Source organism: Nicotiana tabacum, chromosome 15 (assembly GCF_000715075.1).
Source record: "Nicotiana tabacum cultivar K326 chromosome 15, ASM71507v2, whole genome shotgun sequence".
Taxonomy (NCBI): Eukaryota; Viridiplantae; Streptophyta; class Magnoliopsida; order Solanales; family Solanaceae; genus Nicotiana; species Nicotiana tabacum.
Window position 1 is genome coordinate 133,885,626 of NC_134094.1, and position 19,742 is coordinate 133,905,367.

The following is a 19,742-nucleotide window of genomic DNA, read 5'->3' on the forward strand; positions in this document are numbered from 1 at the left end:
AAAAAAGATAAATGTAATTTGTAATTATTGAGAGGTGCCACAATAGTTTTATCAAGTACTTCATCCGTTCACTTTTAGTTATTCTTTTTTGACTTTGTACTACCTTTAAGATTTTATATTTTACCCATAATAATGATAGCATTTCAGAAAGTCTTAGGAATATTTCGGATAATGAATAACTAATGATGAGGGTATAACAGGAAAAAAAGAATGTCTTTCTCTTGATTTGCTAAAATAGACAGTAAAAATAAAAATATATTTTTAATATAGTAAAAAAGTAAAAATGAACTGAGAGAATAATATTTTTTATCTCACACCTCTTAATCTCTTCTTAATAGCCATAACTCTCTTAGCATTTCATGTGCGTATCTTTCAAATGTTTAATGTATAGGATAATAACACCTTATGGTGTTCAATTGTTTGTATACTTATATAAGTTTATTTTTAGTTATTCTCGTAATACTTCTTTGTTGTTGAATTTCCATTACTCATATTCTTCTCCACGTTCATCTATAATTTTACTTTTTGACTTCGTTTCCTTCATAACTTTGGACTATCTCAAGTTTGTAAGATGACTCAAAACATTTAAAATTCTTAATCGTTTTATGAGGATAAAAATAGAGGGGCTGGAGAAGATTGGTATTGTTAGAAGGAAGAATACAATTGAGGGAGTTCGGAAGATGAAAAAAATTTATATATAAGTTATAACTGCAAGGAAAGACCAACACTCTTTATCTTCAGATAATAAGAGATTCTTTCTTAAGAATTTCTTCGGTTATTATTCTAAACTTAGTGATATATTGAGCGTTAGAGTAAACCGAAAAAGTACTATATTTATGATTTAATCTACTTATAAAATTAGTTTTTGTATGAATATACATAAAATTCATTCTCCTATCTTGACCAATTTACAAAAAATAGAATATTTTACAGATTCTTTTTCTTGATCGCGCGAAACGCGGACAACATCACTAGTCTACAAATAAGACTAAGTCCTTTGCCTTAACAACCTCAGTTAGTTAAGTTTTTTGGTATCCACAAAAATTAGTGAGATCCATTCTTGACGGGCAATAGTAGGAAAAAATAACCATAAACTCCACTAAATTAATTACATTAACTAACTTTTGTTAGATCAATCAAACACAAATAAAGCTTCTCTTGCATCGTTTAGCAAAATAAAGAGAAGGTAAAAGAAAAAAAAAAGTATAAAATTAAAATGAGTGGGAAACCAGTGTTGATATTTGCAGTTGATGATAGTGAGCATAGTTTCTATGCCCTTGAATGGACACTTGATCATTACTTTGCTTGTCCCTCAACTTCCCCCTTTAAGCTTGTGGTTATTCATGCAAAATCTAATGCATATGCTGCATGTGCAGTAGGAATGGCTGGACCAGGTATAATTCTAGAGTCAGTGGGTTCATAATAAGTGCGATCTTACATTATATATATAATCCGAGTAAACAATGTATATGAGTTCAATAATTGAAGCGACAGAGTCCGCCCTTGATTCGCCTCTATGTTAAACCTAATGTTGCTATTAATATCTATTACCCCTGCCTATGTTGTTCATGTTTTTATCAAATTGTTGTGTTGAACCTAATGTTGCTATCAATGTCTATGACTCCTATATATCTACGTTGTGTATGTTTTTATCAAATTGTTGGTCACTACTCCCTCTAATCCTTTTTTATTTTTATTTTTTCGTTTAGGGTTTTGGCACACTCATCCAAAGCATCTTTAATTAATAACATTATTTATAAGAGTTATTTGACTAAATTACTCCTTATTTTTCCTCATTACTCTTTGAAAAATTGTATAGATCTCTTATTGGAGCAAATTAAATTTGAAAAAAATAATTAAAAATCCCTTCTTGGTTTCTTCAAGCGGGCACTTATTTTGGACCAGGTTAATTTGATTAAAACGATAATTATTTGGATCGCGAGTTCGAGACGTGGAAGTAGCGACTAATGCTTGTATTAGAGTATTAGGCTATCTACATTACACCCTTTGGGGTGCGTCCCTTCCCCGAACCTTGCATGAACACGAGATACTTTATATATCAAACTGCCTTTTTTTTTTATGGAGAATGAACTCCTAATATTGAACCTAATAGACTGCACTGGACATATATAGAGGATAGTTATTGAAAATCTTTTAGATATTTGATATGGTTATTTGTTGTGGCAGGAAGAATTGATGTGCTTACCCTCATAGAAACAGATATTAAAAGGGGAGCAGAGAAAGTTATTGAAAAAACAAAAGAATTATGCAAGAGTAAAAGACTAAAAGAAGTATCATGTGAAGTAATTGAAGGTGATGCTAGAAATGTTATTTGTGATGCTGTTGACAAACACCATGCCTCTCTCTTGGTCATGGGTAGTCATGGTTATGGAGCTTTCAAGAGGTACCCATAATTTACTATTTTGTTTTATTATGTTTATGTTATATACACTGATAATATAATATAAGGAATTTTTATACTATTAATCTAATTTAATGGGTTGAAAGGAATACACTGATAATATAATATAAGGAATTTTTATACTATTAATCTAATTTAATGGGTTGAAAGGAATACTAGAGCAACGGTAAAGTTGTGTTCGTGCAACATAAGTCACGACTTGGACTCAGCCAGTGACACTTGCGTCATGGAATGCTACATACGTCACACCTCCTTTGGATAAAACCCTTCCCCGAACCCTATGTGAAGTTGTGAGCGTGAATATTTCGTGCACCAGACTGCCCTTTCTTATTGCAATTTAATCGGTTAAATCGAGTTGTCTGTTGTAGGTCAACTTGATTTAATGATAATAAGTAGTATTTATACTGACGGTGCATATAATATAAGCTCATGTTTACTTATTTTGTGAGAATATTGATTGGAAATTACATTTTAAATGCTGCAGGGCTGTATTGGGCAGTGTAAGTGACTACTGCTCTCATCATGCAAATTGCTCTGTGATGATTGTGAAGAATGATACAAAGCCAAAGCAATAAACAACTGTAAATGGCTCTGTCTTATTCAGTTGCAAAGGTTTTACTGATTTTAAGGTCCATATAGAATTGGTTCCTGTGTTATGACATTAGGGTTTTTTTTTCCTTTAGAAAAAAGAAGAAGAAAAAAAACTCATTATACAGTGTAATGTTTTGGATTCCCTGTAACTGTGAACTACTTTTGTATGTCAAAATAATTCTTATGTGAATAATTCTTTGGATTCTCCAACTTACTGCTAAAGTTGGAGTACTAATTAAGCATGCTCAGAAAACATGTCCCGTAATTGGAGTTAGTGGCATAGTCGAGATTTTCACCAAGAAAAGTTAAAATATAAAAAAATAAACACGTACAAATTAAAAAAATTCAATGTATAATATATATACATAAAAAATAATTTTTATCTAGCTATATAGTATAATTTTGCGGCTAACACCCCTGGGACAAAGGTGCTTCGCCACAGGTCGGAGCTTCAGTTAGTGTAGCAGATATGTTGAGCTTCTGTTGATTATTGTCCCTCAAGTAGTATTTATATTATTTGTCCAATCACATCAGATAATTACTTACAACTTATACTCAATGCAAGTATTCAAATCAAATTACAGAAGCAAAAAAGAAAATGGAAAATTATTAACTACAAAGGTTGCTAATAGTGTACTAAATTAGCAGAAATGTTTACACTATCTACAGAGCCTTCGTGATAAAATGCACATTAATGGAGTATATACATATCTGTCTCACTATTATTATAAATCTAAATAAGTAAATAGATCGAAAATTTATGAGTGACCTATTCTGTCACGACCTAAAATCCAACTAGTCGTGATGGCACCTAACTCAACCTGTTAGGTAAGCCAATTACCAACTATCTGATTCCAATGAAATTAACGAGGCAATTAATTAAAAGAAAATATCTAAAACCAATATTTTCCCCCAAGAATTGGTAGTACAAATCATGAGCTTCTAAGAATAGAGTTTACAAAGCGGGTATGAAATAAATACATCATCTGTTTGAAAAGTACATAAACTGAGTTTTATGAATCTAAGGCTACCATGAACAAGAGGCAGCTACAACTGGAACGCAGATATATCTTCAAATCCAGCTCCCATCGAACACATCAACATCATCAGCCAACATCTGCACGCAAGGTGCAGAAGTGTAGTATCAGTACAACCGACCTCATGTACTAAGTAAGTAACAAACCTAACCTTAGGTTGAAAGCAGTGACGAGCTTTTACCAAGGTCGGGTCCAAAACCAATAGTCCACAATAATATCCAAAAAACAAATCTCATAACAACAAAATTGAGGCAGCATAATGAATAACTCAATAATAAAATGCTCAGTTCGTTCAAAGTTCCGGAAAAATAAACATTTTTCTTTTCAAATATAATAGTAAAACTCAATTCTTTTCATTAAAATCACCAAAATATGAGTAAGTCTGAAAACTGTGATTTTTTCAAAATCCTTTCAATAATAAATGGGATGTTTCATTTTCTTTCCAAATAACCCGTATAAAACAAATGCATCACTATGCCCATCTGTCAAAAATGTATGAGAAATCATGAATGATGTGATGTTGTACAGCATGAGAAAAATACATCTCTATGCATGTATCTCATGTGTGCATGCCAATGCGATGCAACTCAGTGATAAAATCATAAACAGCCCCTCGGGCAGAACATCACTAATATGCAGCCCCTCGGGCAAACCTCACAGTCACTCGTGCCACTCGGGCATACCTCACAATCACTCGTGCCTCCCAGTCACTCGTGCCACTCGGCACTCGCACTTAGTAGGTACCTGCACTCACTGGGGGTGTGTACAGACTCCGGAGGGGCTTCTTCAGCCCAAGCGCTATAATCTGCACGGACAATTCACGTGCTACACGGACAACTCACGTACTATAATATCATATCAGAATCCGCACGGATAACTCACGTGCCATAATAATAAAGTATGCTGCAGGCGGGCAGCCCCGGTCCACACTCATCTTCATAATCAGGCCCTCGGCCTCACTCAGTTATCAATCTCTCCAGTTTCTCGGCTCACAATGTCATGAAAAATAGCCCAACAACAATGATATGATGCATCAACAATAAATAAGAGAGAATGAAGTATGATATGAAATGAATAAACACGACTGAGTGAACAATTACAATTTGAACATATTATTCAACCACAAAAATGACCCCAATGGGTACCATCAATAACAACATATGCCGAAGCATGATTTTTAATACGAGTCTCAACTCAATTTTCTCTAACACATAGAGAATGTACGGATATCAACAGATTATTCAACTATACAGTCCCATGGAATTTGACCAAGTCACAATTCCTACGGTGTACGCCCACACGCCCGTTACCTAGCATGTGCGTCACCTCCAAACAATTCACATAATACGTATATTCAGGGTTCATACCCTCAGCGCCAAGATTAGAAGAGTTACTTACCTCGAACAAGCCGAATCCAATATCGAGCAAGCTAAACAATGCTTCCATAAATTCCATTCTGCGCGTAAAAACTTCCGAACGGCTCGAATCTAGTCACAATTAATTTGATTCAGTCAACCCAAATTATAGGAATTTATTCCATATCAAAATACTAATTTTTTCACAAAATCGGAAATTACACTCAAAAATTGCCCGTGGGGCCCACATCTCGGAACCCGACAAAAGTTATAAAATATGAACTCGTATCCAACCACGAGTCCAACCATATAAATTTTATCAAATTCCGACATCAACTCGACCCTCAAATCTTCAATTAAAGTTATTGAAGATTTTTACCATTTTCAACCCAATCTTTACCCATTTGAACTTAACAATCTTTCATAACCTTATTGGTATGTATACATAATACTCTTACACCCAAAAATCATATTATTAATCACCCTATCTTTATTTCAAACCCGAAATTGAAGAATTGGGGAAAGAAATTATTACCTTTTTGAAGCCCTAGCAAGATCCTTGTGAAATCTTCAAACCTTGAACAAGAATTGATGGATAAATGACTAAGTCTTCACTTTCTCTCTCTAAAATGCTCTCACTTCTCTCTAAAATATCAGATGAAACCCTTCAAAATAACCCCCAATAGTGTTTTATAAGAATGGGGCCGGGTTTATAAAATCAGAAAAATTAAGCCTCGAAACACACTATGCGGTTGCATATGCGATCGCATAACGCTTCTGCGGCTCGCAAAATGGCCGCGAAATGTGGCCTCCGAACTGGGCAAGGCTGCCACAGTATGCGGTCATTATGCGGTCCACAGACCTGTTCTGCGGTCGCATAATGCACCGCATAACTGATCTGCAGCCGCATAATGCGCCAAATTATCCTCCACACTTGTCTCTCTCCTTATCCACTATGCGACCATTATGCGGTCCGCAGAGTGATTCTGCGACCGCATAATGATCTCATAAATGACCCTTTTTCCGGAAAAAATTTTCCTTTACACATTGGTGCATTGTTCAACCCAAAAAGTCCGAGCCGCGGCTCGCCAGGTCGCCGCAAGAAATTTCTATAATCTTTGCACTAATTGATTCTACCTCGGCACCACAAAACCTTAATTTCCTTAGCAAAATTTCTCCGGGGTCGTTACACATGAGTCAATATCCGATCAACTATTTCAACTTAAGCTTCCAACATGAAAATTCATTCTTCCAAACTAACTCTGAAATACCTTAAAACCAAAATCGACAATTCACACAAGTCATAATACCTCGTAGGAAGTTATTCAAAACTTCAAATAATTGAAAGGAGCGTAAATGCTCAAAACGACCGGTCGGATCGTTACATATTCAAACTTTTAAATTAGTTGATACATATAATTCAATGCAACATTAGAGTATAAAAAGACCTCGAGTTCGTGCCCTAGCACCAACAATTGTTTTATATTTTTTTTCTCATTACATGGTAGGAAGATGAAAGGGGGCAGTGAGACTGGAAACCATACATATCATAAGACTCCCGCTATATGATCATATCATATCGTCATATATTATACTAAAAGTGGGAAGACCCCAAGTTAGAAGTTGATTTATAAATTTACCCATTAAAAACTAAGTGATAATTTTGCCCATGAGTAAGAAATTGCCTTCTATTCTATTCTATTAAATTAAATGAATAAAATCAGTTGCATTGTTTCACATTCCAACTTTTATTTGTTTGGTCCTATGAGCTTTGATGTTAGGCCAAAATGCTATACTTTTAACACATCACTCGCCCTATATTTTGTTAGTTTAGTGAGTTATTGTGCGACAATTGCGCTAAATTGTGTTGTTTTATGTATAGGAATATCGGAATAAATCATCGAATGAAAGTTGCACAAAAAGAGGACAAAAAACTCAAGAAAAGAGTCAAAAGCATCAAGTACCCAAACCGTGCTACAGACCAAGCTTCGCGAGGTCTATAGCCAGGTTGACCGTGCTATAGACTAGGCTTCGCGAGGTCTATAGCCAGGTCGACCGCGCTATAGACCAGGCTTCATGAGGTCTATAGCCAGGTCGACCGCGCTATAGACCAGGCTTCACTAGGTCTATAACCAGGTTGACCACGCTACAAACCAGGCTTCGCGAGGTCTATAGCACGGTAATTAAAAGTCGCGGGATTAAAGGACCTAAACCCAGATTTGGACCGGAGGGTTTGATAAGTGGGGATTTTGACTACTTATTAGCTCCTTTTAGCTTTCGTTTTAGCCCAAAAGCATTTAATTGTGTTCCCGAAAACTCATACAATATGCTTAATTGCAGGAGTATTGAAAAATGAGCCACTAAGATGAAATCCAACTCATGAAGGAGTGATCTGAGCTCAAGAACAAAAAACAGGCATAAAAGCTCAAAGTGCAGAGCGCAGAATATCATCTGCGGCTGCAGATTGTGAAGGCAAGCTTATCAGAGACAAGTGAAAAGTGCGGTCCGCACATGAAATGTGCGGCCGCAGAATCTAAGCAAGATCAGAAGTTCAGAGAGTTCTCATTTCAAGCTAAACGGAAGTGCGGACCGCACAATTATTGTCCGGCCGCAGAAGATCAGTCGTGCAGCCGCAACTGCATTTGTGCGGTCCGCAGAAGAGCCATGTGCGGCCGTACTCAGAAATGTGCGGACCGCAGAAAGAGAGAGATGCGGCCGCGGTTTAGAATTTTGCGGCCGCAAAAGTCCAATTCTGCCAAGCTGAAGAAAAATGCGGACCGCACATGGAATTGTGCGGCCGCAGAACCTCCGAAAGGGCAATTTTGTCTGAAAATTTCAGCACTGTATAAATAGAATAGTTTCGCTTTTTAGGGCAAATTTTGTAACTTTTGACATCAGCAGCTGTTTACTTTGCTTCTTTTAGTAGTTTTAGCTATTTTGAGCATTTTGAATATTAGTTTTATCATTTTAGTCATTAATATGGTTTTAATTATCAGTTCTTCTTCTTTATCTTCTAATTTAAGCATGAGTAGCTAGATTTTTACTAGGGTTGTGACCCAACCCTAGTGTGTGAACTTGATGGATGTTTGATTTATTGCTTGTTTATGGTTGGGTGTTGATTATCTAGCCTTGTTCTTGTTTTTAATTGAAGATTCAATGGTTGCAAACATTATTTCATGCCTAATAAACTGGGTCTCTACTTGAGAAAGAGAGACTTAGCCGAGGAAAACTTGGCTAGAAAGGAATTGGGTCAATCGAGAGATTGATAAAATCAATTAAATGGTTGAATCTAGAGATAGTAAAACCTGACTTGAGCTTATTATCAACTGTTTTGTTCAATACCCATTTGGATTTGAGAAAGCCAAATTGGGCAAAATCACTCTCTGACCGAGAGGTATTGAGTGGGTATTTGAGTGTTGATGTCTATACCAATAAAATAAGCTTTAAGGCTTACAACCCATTTAGCGAACACCTAGATGAAAATCATAGCCCTAGGCCTTTTATATCATTTGAAAAACAACAAAAACAATTTTTTAGTTTAAATTCTTAGTTTGTAATCTTAGTTTAAAATTAGACCTAGAAACAACCAAAGTTTGTGAAAGTGCAATTTGAGATAATTCAAGCTCATACACTATAATATATATCCCTAAGACCCATCCATTCATAGCTCCCTGTGGAAAATCGACCCTCACTCCTTGTTGGGTATTACTATTGCATCGACCGTGTTCATATCCTCAAATAGAGGAATGAAATTGGACGAGGTCAATTTTTGGCGCCGTTGTCGGGGAGCTTAAAAGCGGTGTTAGCTATATATTTAGGTATTTTTTGAAATATCTTCTTTCCTTCCTTGCTACTAACATGTGAGTACTGTAGGTACATTGATGGCAAACAACGAGTTCGGAAACATAGCCGTGGGGGATGTGGATGTTGATGATGATGCAATGGATGAGGTCCCTCTTGAACCTCAAGCCAATAGTCAAGGCTGACCGCCTCAAGACAATGTGCCCATTCCATCCCCACCTCCACCACGAGCGGCTCCACACCGGATGTTGCCGAATTAAGGGTATGAAAGTGCTATAGTCCCATCCCGTATTAGGGCGGGCAATTTTCAAATAACCAATGTGATGCTCACTTTGCTTGAGCAACGAGGGTTCTTTGATACGTGTTGGGGAAGCAAACAAGCAAATGTCTCCGAGGATGCTTTGAGGCTAAGGCTTTTTCCCTTCTCTCCACGGGGGAAAGCTTTAGATTAGTTGGAACGTTTTTCAAATCATTCCATTCGTACGTGGAATGAACTTGCGGAGAAATTTATTTCAAAGTACTTCTCTCCCGGGCACATGGCTATTCTTCGGGATGAAATTCTAGCATTAAAGCAAGAGCCTAATGAACCACTATACGAGATATCGGAAAGATATAAGACAGTGGTGAAAGAGTGCCCTAACAATGATATGACGGAGAACATGATTTAACAAACTTTCTATCGGGGGATCAATACCACCAACCAATGTGTAGTGAATCAACTTTCCAGTGGGAACTTCATGACTATGCCTTATGCGGAGGCGTGTGAGGTTTTGGATGAAATGGTGAATACTTCATCGGCGTGGCAATCTAGAGCCAATGTCCCACATGGTGATCCAAATGTGATTCTTCTTCATAAAGAGTTACATGACCATGGGCAAGCAATAGCGGAGTTGGCAAACACCATGAACCAATTGGCAAAGGCTCAACTTCAACAAGTGCAAAACCTGAGGCAAGTTAATACTATGGAGGGAGTCAATATGATGGTAAACAAAAAAAGACCAAGAAGTCCACAAGTGCAACAAAGAATGGATAATTTTGTGCAAGATGATAGTGGGTTTGATCAAGGAGATTCTTACAATGATCAAGATGAAAAAGTCCAATATGTGAACAACTTTCAAGGGCAAAGAAACAACTACCAAGGCCCTAGTCAACAACAAAGGAGACCTTTGAATAATCAAGGCAATTGGAATAGTGAAAACAATCAAGGAAATTGGAGTGGAAGCAATAACCAAGGGAATTGGCAAAATAATAATAATCAGGGAAATTGGGGAGGCAAAAACCAAGGCGGGTAGAACTACAACCAAGGAAATCGGGGGTCGGGTTTTCAAAGGCCCCCGATGTACCAACAACCGAGCAACCCACTCCCTTATCCTTCTCATGGTCCTAGTTACTCCAACAATGAAATGGGTCGTATTGAGAACATGTTCAAGCAAATGATGGAGAAGAATGCCGATTCCGATGCTCAACTTGCTTCACGCAACACATCAATCCGTAACTTAGAAGTGCAAATGGGTCAAATCTCTCAAGCTTGAAATTCTCGTCCTAAAGGGGCACTACCAAGTGATACGGTAGTGATCTCGAAGGATGGGAACACTACGGGGCATGCCATGGTCGTTACTACAAGAAGTGGAAAAGGTGGGAATGCACCTATCTCAAGCCAAAGGCAACTTGTGGATGATGAGCAAGTGGTAGAAGACTAGGAGATCCCGAACAATGTGGTGCAATCAAATGATGAAGTGCGGATTGATATTGATGACATGGTGGAAGAGACTTAAGAGGATGTGAAACCGTCTAGGGATCATGTGATTGACATACTTGAAACGGTAGTGTTGCCTAAGTCACCTCCTCCCTATCCTCAAAGGCTTGCCAAGAAAAATGGCGAGAATCAATCCAAGAAGTTCATTGATATGATGTAGAGTCTCTCTATAAATGTACCATTAGTTGAAACTTTGGAGCAAATACCCGGATATGCTAAGTTTATGAAAGACTTGGTGACAAAGAAGAGATCGATGAATTTTGAAATTATCAAAGTCAGTCACCAAGTGAGTGCAATTGTGCATTCGATGGCTCCAAAGTTGGAAGATCCCGGTGCTTTCACAATTCCTTGTACCATTGGAAGTGCTGAATTTGCAAAATCTCTATGTGACCTTGGGGTGAGTAACAACTTGATGCCCTATTCAGTTTTCAAAATATTAGGAATTGGGCAACCAAGACCCACATCTATGAGATTACAAATGGCCGACCGTACAATGAAGATACTGTTGGGGGTGATTGAGGATGTATTGGTTCGGGTTCACAAGTTCATTCTCCCGGCGGATTTTCTGATTCTTGATTGTGAAGTGGACTATGAGGTGCCGATTATTCTTGGTAGAACTTTCCTTGCTACGGGAAAGGTTCTTGTTGATGTGGAAGCCGGTGAACTCATTTTTCGGGTGGGTGATGAAAAGGCGGTGTTCCACGTGTGAAAATCTATGAGGCAACTGAATAGCAATGAAGTGTGTTCGTTCATGGACTTGGTGACCGATGAGATTATTGATGATACAAGTGCCAGGATTAATGTGGGTGACATGTTGGAGGCCGTTTTGCTAAATTTTGATGATGAGGAAATGGATGGCTTCATTGAATATGTAAATTCTTTACAAGGGATAGGGGTCATACAATTATGCACCTCGAAAACTTTCCTTGGATCTCGAAAATAGCAAAACTCCTCCTACAAAGCCTTCAATTGAAGAGCCTCCTATCTTGGAGTTGAAGCTATTGCCTCCACATCTCAGGTATGAATTCCTTGGCCCTTGTTCTACTTTACTGGTTATTCTTTCCTCTTGTTTGACTAACGTGCAGGTTGACTCTACATTGGTGTGCTCCATAAGAGGAAGAAAGCTATTGGGTGGACTTTGGCGGATATCCGGGAAATAAGCTCTGCATTTTTCATACACAAGATTAATTTGGAGGAAGATGCCAAACTCGCCGTTGAACATCAAAGGAGACTCAATGAAGCGATGCAGGAGGTGGTCAAAAAGCTCTCTGTAACCTTGGGGCGAGTATCAACTTGATGCCCTATTCAGTTTTCAAAATATTGGGAATTGGGCAACCAAGACCCACATCTATGAGATTACAAATGGCCGACCGTACAATGAAGATACTGTTGGGGGTGATTGAGGATGTTTTGGTTTGGGTTGACAAGTTCATTCTCCCGGCGAATTTTGTGATTCTTGATTGTGAAGTGGACTATGAGGTGCCGATTATTCTTGATAGACCTTTCCTTGCTACGGGAAAGGTTCTTGTTGATGTGGAAGCCGGTGAACTCACTTTTCAGGTGGGTGATGAAAAGGCGGTGTTCCACGTGTGCAAATCTATGAGGCAACCAAATAGCAATAAAGTGTGTTCGTTCATGGACTTGGTGACCGATGAGATTATTGATGATACAAGTGCCAGGATTAATGTGGGTGACATGTTGGAGGCCATTTTGCTAAATTTTGATGATGAGGAAATGGATGGCTTTATGGAATGTGTAAATTCTTTGCAAGGGATGGGGTCATACAATTATGCACCTCGAAAACTTTCCCTGGATCTCGAAAATAGGATAACTCCTCCTACAAAGCCTTCAATTGAAGAGCCTCATATCTTGGAGTTGAAGCCATTGCCTCCACATCTCAGGTATGAATTCCTTGGCCCTTGTTCTACTTTACTGGTTATTCTTTCCTTTTGTTTGACTAACGTGCAGGTTGACTCTATATTGGTGTGCTCCATAAGAGGAAGAAAGCTATTGGGTGGACTTTGGCGGATATCCGGGGAATAAGCCCCGCATTTTTCATACACAAGATTAATTTGTAGGAAGATGCCAAACCCACCGTTGAACATCAAAGGAGACTCAATGAAGCGATACAAGAGGTGGTCAAAAAGGAGATCATAAAGTGGTTGGATGCCGGGGTTTTCTACCCCATTTCTGACAGTTCGTGGACTTCTCCGGTGCAATGCGTTCCGAAGAAGGGGGCATAACTATGGTCACCAATGATAAGAATGAGTTGATTCCAATAAGAACTGTGATCGGATGGAGAGTGTGTATGGACTATCGAAAGCTAAACAAAGTCACAAGGAAAGACCATTTCCCACTACCCTTTCTTGACCAAATACTTGATAGGTTGGCCGGCCGGGCGTTCTATTACTTTCTAGATGGATATTCGGGCTACAATCAAATCCTTATTGCCCTAGAAGATCAAGAGAAAACAACATTCACTTGTCCTTATGGCACTTTTGCTTTCAAGCGGATGCCATTTGGCTTATGCAATGCACCGATAACTTTTCAACGGTATATGATGGCGATCTTTACGGATATGGTAGAGGACTACCTTGAAGTTTTCATGGATGACTTTTCGGTAGTCGGAGATTTCTTTGATGATTGCTTGGCAAATTTGGATAAGGTTTTGGCAAGGTGTGAAGAAAAGGACTTGGTGTTAAATTGGGATAAATGCCATTTCATGGTTGAGGAGGGTATTGTTCTTGGCCACAAAATTTCAAAGAAGGGAATAGAGGTCGACAAGGCGAAAATAGAGGTGATTTCTAAACTTTTACCTCCAACATCCGTAAAGGGCGTGAGAAGTTTCTTGGGTCACACGGGGTTCTACCGGCGTTTCATAAAGGATTTTTCCAAGGTGGTGAACCCCTTGTGCAAGCTTTTGGAGAAAGATGCTAAATTTCACTTCAACGATGATTGCATGAGAGCATTTGAATTGCTCAAATTCAAGTTGACAACTACTCCCATTATCACTGCCCCGAATTGGAGCATTCCTTTTGAGCTCATGTGTGATGCTAGTGATGTGGAGGTTGGAGCAGTTTTGGGGCAACATATCAATAAGATCTTTCATCTGGTCTACTATGCTAGTAAGACAATGAATGATGCCCAAGTCAATTACACAGTGACCGAAAAAGAGCTCTTTGCCATTGTGTTTGCTATTGAGAAGTTTCGCTCGTACTTGATGGGTGCAAAAGTGATTGTCCACACAGATCATGCAGTACTTTGTTACCTTATGAGCAAGAAAGATTCCAAAGCCCGGTTGATGAGATGAGTGTTTTTGTTGCAAGAGTTTGACATAGACATCCAAGACCGAAAAGGAAGTAAAATCCAAGTGGCGGACCACTTGTCGCGTTTGGAGGAGGAGGGGAGGCCGCATGATGGCCTTGAAATCAATGACTCCTTCCCTGATGAGCAACTATTAGCCATTTCAATGAAAAAGGTTCCATGGTTCGTGGATCTAGCAAATTTTCTTGTGAGTGGTATCATCCCGGGTGAGTTCTCTTCAAACCAAAGGAAGAAGCTCAAACGAGATTGTCAAGACTATTATTGGGATGAACCATACCTTTTCCGGATTTGTACAGATGGAGTGATTAGAAGATGTGTACCGGAGGAGGAACAATGTAAAATTCTTGCGGCTTGTCATTCTTCGCCATATGGTGGTCACTATGGTAGAGCAAGAATGGCGGCTAAAGTGTTAAGTTGCGGCTTCTATTGGCCCACTCTTTACAAGGATGTTAGTGATCTTGTCAAGCGTTGTGATGAATGTCAAAGGGACGATGGAATCTCAAAGAAAAATGAAATGCCGCTCACCACCATTTTGGAGATTGATATTTTCGATGTGTGGGGTATTGACTTTATGGGTCCCTTTGTGAGTTCTTATGGAAACACTTACATCTTGGTAGCTGTTGATTATATGTCAAAATGGGCTGAGGTCATTGCTTTACCCAACAATGAAGCAAGAAGTATAGTGACATTTTTGAAGAAGAACATTTTCACAAGGTTTGGTACTCTGCGGGCTATCATAAGCGATTGGGAGTCACATTTTTGCAACAAAGCTTTTGACACCTTGCTTAGCAAGTATGGTGTCACTCATAAAGTTATGACTCCCTATGACCCTCAAGAAAGAGGTCTAGTGGAAGTCTCCAACTAGGAGATAAAGAGTATTTTGTCCAAAACAGTGAATGTTAATCTGACTGATTAGTCAAAGAAGCTTGATGATGCACTATGGGCTTATCGGACTGCTTTCAAAACTCCTATCAGGATGTCTCCATACCGGTTGTTATTTGGAAAAGCTTATCATCTTTCGGTGGAACTTGAGCACAAGGCCATGTGGGCTTTAAAGAAGTTAAATCTTGATTGGGATGCAGTTGCCACCTTGCGGGTTGCACATTTGAATGAATTAGATGAATTCTGGTACCATGCATATGCAAGTTCGTCCTTGTACAAAGAAAGAATGAAGTACCTTCATTACAAATACATCCAAAACAGGGAATTCAAGGTGGGTGATCTTGTTTTGTTGTTCAACACACTATTGAAGATGTTTCCCGGAAAGTTGAAATCCAAATGGAGTGCTCCCTTTGAAATTGTGGGTGTGACACCTTTTGGTGCATTGGACTTGAAGACCAAAAATGATGAGGTATTCTGAGTCAATGGTCACCGAGTGAAGCATTATTTGGGACAAGATGATGATGGCCATGTGGTGGCAGTGATTCATTTGAAGTGATGGTAATCTGCGTCGTGCCGCGCCGTTAAATCAGGCGCTTCTTATAAAGCAACCCATGTTTCTTTTTCTTGTTATTTTTCTTCTTCTTTAGAAAGGTCTTATTTTGTGATAACTGGTTTTGAAGTGTGTTGCAGGAATGATTGTGCTTTACAGGGACTGTGCTCAGGAAAATTGGCTAGGTATGAAAAAAGTGCGGACCGCACAATTTTGAACGCCACAGCAGAATGGGATTTGCGGCTGCACAACTTGAGATGAAAAATTACACACTATCTGAAGTTTGTTTGTCAGAGAAATGGCCATTGTGCGGCCGCACCAGAATCTATGATCGCACAAGGAATTCTGCGGACTGCAAATCAACGAAGGATAAATACACATCAGGTAAAAGAGTGTGGACCACAGAAGGAATTCTGTGGCCGCACTCATCTCTTGAACTTTTGGCCAATCCTGTAAGTATAAATAGTAGGATTCACTCTACTGTTGAAACTTTACAAACACTGAGAAATTAAAACAAAGGCAAAAATAGTGCACTCGACTGATTCACTCATCTGACACTTAATTCAACACATTTGATCCTTCTTTAACACCACTTCATCACTGGTATGTTCAAATCATCTCTAGAATTTTTCAATTTTCTTAATGTAGTTCATAATTTGTTAGTTATTTTTAGACCATCTGTCAAATTCATATCCATGTAGGTTGTAGATTGTGTTGGGTAAGCTCTTAGTTGCTATTTGGGGAATGGGTAATTGGTTTATCATGTTTAATTGCTTATACCATGTCCAATTTGTGCATAAAAATTGAAACCCTAAAGCACTATGCCCGATTTGATTTCGAAATGTGTGGTCGTATAAGGAATTGTGCGGTCCGCAGAATTGCATGCTTAGGGCATTTGGTTAGGCAAAAGTGTGCCGCACTTGAAATTGTGCGGTCGGCAGAAATTCAACCGCGGCTGCAAAAACGTGTGTGCGGCCACAGATCGAGGCATTATCTATCTTCAGAGAGTTACCGGTTTTAAGGACTTCAATGTGCGACCGCACTAAAAAATGTGCGGCCGCACTAAAAAAATATGCGGTCGCACTCAAATATGTGCGGCCACACTAAAAAATGTGTGGTATGCATTTCAGATGTGCGACCGCACTCAAAATTGTGCGGACCGCGATTTCAGACCTGCGATCGTACTTGTAATTGTGCAGACCACACTTCCCTACCCTGCAACATGTTTTGTTCTTCAAATTTTCTGCTTACCTGCACTTGAACTAGAACTGACTCTTACTGCTGTTTTGTGCAGAATATGGTTAGATCACGTGGTCGTGGTGATACATCAAAGGGGAGGGGTGAACCTTCCAGAAGTAGGGGCAAAAGAACTTTACCCCTCGCCCTCCAAAAAGTAATCAGTATGAAACCCATAACAGACCGAGGTAGAAAGACGGAGCCCTCGGAATCAAGTTCATATGCCCCGTCAAGGGAAGCATCAGAGGGCAATTTAGTGCAAGAGCAGCTTGTTTTGCATTCACAACCACATCAGCCTCAGGACATATTTCAACTGAGAAATGAGCCTACCTCTTATGAGAGTACTACTGAGGGGTCGGAAGGGAACAGTCAGGCTTCAGAGCCTTCATCTACACATGCCCCTAATGCACCAGCTACTACAGTGGATATGGATGATATCTCGGATGATGGCCGAGGTGGCGATACCAGAGTTGCCACCCTTGATAAATCTAAGAAGAAAGAAATCTGGGAAGATAGGTTCATTAGTCTAACTGCATTGAATAGGTTTCGAGAGTGGTGGACGTCGAGATCGCTCACTCTTGAGCGTCAGTTCTTGTTGAAAGACCTTGAGAAATACAATCCAATAGTGCTGAGACAGTTCAAAGAGAGGAAGGGGTGGACATGGTTCACTCAAGATGTGGTAGATGCCAAAAAGTACTTGGTCCGGGAATTTTACGCCAATGTGGCACACATAAAGATGGGGACCAAAGTGACGAAAGTGAGAAATCTGAAAGTGAGGTTTGACCAGACCACCCTGAACACATACTTAGGGTTAGAGGATGTGGATCCGGTGCAATACTTGGAAAAGCTGGTTATGGGCGATGCAGCTCGCCCATGGCTAGCTGAGCTTCTGGAAGCTCCGGGACCACCGCCACCATAGATCACAACAGGGATTCCAATTCAGCGGAACACCCTGAATTTTGAGGCAAAGGGATGGCGGACGTTTGTGTGTAGCAGAATAGACCCATGCCGGAATGAAACAAATCTACCAATCTCACGAGCAGTGTTGGTCACCTCGATCATGGCCGGGTACCCAATCAATGTGGGTGTCATGATGTCGGTCAACATGTCCTTGGCTCCCAGGCAAGGTGACACCTCCTACCCATATCCCAACAACTATCACTGAGTACCTTACAGATGTGGGGGTGGAACCAAGGGATTTTGACACCAAGGTGAGGGCGAAAAAGCCTTTCTTATGATATTCTTTGATGGATGGTGGAAACACAAAGAAGAAGGGTCAACCCTCTACTATTGTAGGCCAGTCTGATGAGCCTGCTGGGGTAGCTGCTAGGACAGTTGACGTGTCATCTACTTCAGCAGATCCTTCTGATAGTGCAACAACTATGCCTCCACCTCTTTCTTCAGGTCCTTCAGCATCAGTGCCTTCCACATCGGTTTTGAAGCCGGTGCCCATGCCCACTCATCCACTATCTGCGATGCGGGTTTCCCAAACATTGGCAAGCCTCAACAACAGGATACAGACAGCTATAACAAAGCTGACTGACATATCCAGTGTTGTTGCAGCACAGTCATCCATCCCGGCACCCCAGATTCCTTCGACAGTTGAGGACACATTAAAAAAGATCTTGGAGAACCATACCACCATCATGAATACCTTGGTAGCACATGGATCAGTGATTGAGGAGCTGGGGAAGCAGGTAAAGAAAATGAGAAAATCCCAGGCGTCTAAGAAATTAGTTGACAGGTTGAGGATAGAGGTGACCAAGATAGCAACAGCTGGGGAGCTTCCATTCGATTTGCTCATAGGGTCAAACCCACCAGCATCAGCAGCTCCAGCATCACCACCTGTTCCAGCGGCACCAGCTGGCCAGTCTGAGGAGCCAGACATGGTTGCCGACACTGCTGAGGCGGTGCGCCAGATGTTCACCAACCCAGTTACTCCCAGAACCGGGGATGATGAGATCTAGTTAGAGGAGACTGAGGGCGGTGACGCTGCTATGGACACAGAGATGTCCAAGGCCACATAGGGAGTCCTCTTTACTCTTACCTTTCCTTATTCTTATTTTGTTAAGCATTGAAGACAATGCTTATTTTTATTCGGGGGAGGGGAGGGGAGGGGGAGTCTATTTGATATTTGGATAATTTGACATTTGATTTGTAATAACTGATAACATTTTCTTTTCTTTTTCTTTGCATTATGTATATATTCTTCTCTCTTTCTATTGATGTATATATTCTCTCTTTTCCTCTCTCATTATGTATATTCATTTATGCTTTGTAGCTTCTTTATTTTGTTTTCTTAATAGTCAATGTTTAATTTAGTAGCTTCTTGTTTAGTTTAATAACTTCTTTTTAATTTTGTAGCTTCTTTTTATGTTTTTAGTGGTCAATAAGCCTTTAATTTTCTTAATGTCACGGTTTTGTAACGACCCGGCCGGTCATTTCGGGAGTTATATCCCCGTTTCCTCCATTTTTGTTTCATTTATGCTCTTAAGCTATATTATGATATACCGGGTTAGTTGGTTTGGGTCCGGGGTGATTTCAGAGTGGAATGAGACACTTAGTCTCTTATTTAGCACCTTAAGTTAGAAAAGTCAATTGGATATTGACCTATATGTAAACGATCTCGGATTTAAATTCTGATGGTTCCGTTAGCTCCGTTAGGTGATTTTGGACTTAGGAGTATGTCCGGAATGTGATTTGGAGGTCCGTGGTAGAATTAGGCTTGAATTGGCGAAATTAGAAATTTGGCGATTTTCGGTCGGCAGTGAAAAATTTGATATCGGGG

General features: G+C 39.7%; 1 protein-coding gene across 1 annotated transcript; it reads left to right on the forward strand.

The window, feature by feature from the left end:
• The first annotated feature begins 1,141 nt into the window (after positions 1 to 1,141).
• Positions 1,142 to 3,154, forward strand: LOC107800180 (universal stress protein PHOS32-like). The gene is made up of 3 exons (XM_016623334.2): positions 1,142 to 1,394; positions 2,188 to 2,404; positions 2,907 to 3,154. The coding sequence occupies exons 1-3, from the start codon at positions 1,217 to 1,219 to the stop codon at positions 2,995 to 2,997; spliced, it is 486 nt and encodes a 161-aa protein (XP_016478820.1). The 5' UTR covers positions 1,142 to 1,216; the 3' UTR covers positions 2,998 to 3,154.
• The last annotated feature ends 16,588 nt before the right edge of the window (positions 3,155 to 19,742 follow it).

Coding starts and splice junctions, on each gene's coding strand:
- LOC107800180 (XM_016623334.2), top strand. CDS start 1,217: ATGAGTGGGAAACCAGTGTTGATATTTGCAGTTGATGATAGTGAGCAT. Junction 1,395..2,187: donor AGTAGGAATGGCTGGACCAG/GTATAATTCTAG, acceptor TTGTTGTGGCAG/GAAGAATTGATGTGCTTACC. Junction 2,405..2,906: donor GGTTATGGAGCTTTCAAGAG/GTACCCATAATT, acceptor TAAATGCTGCAG/GGCTGTATTGGGCAGTGTAA.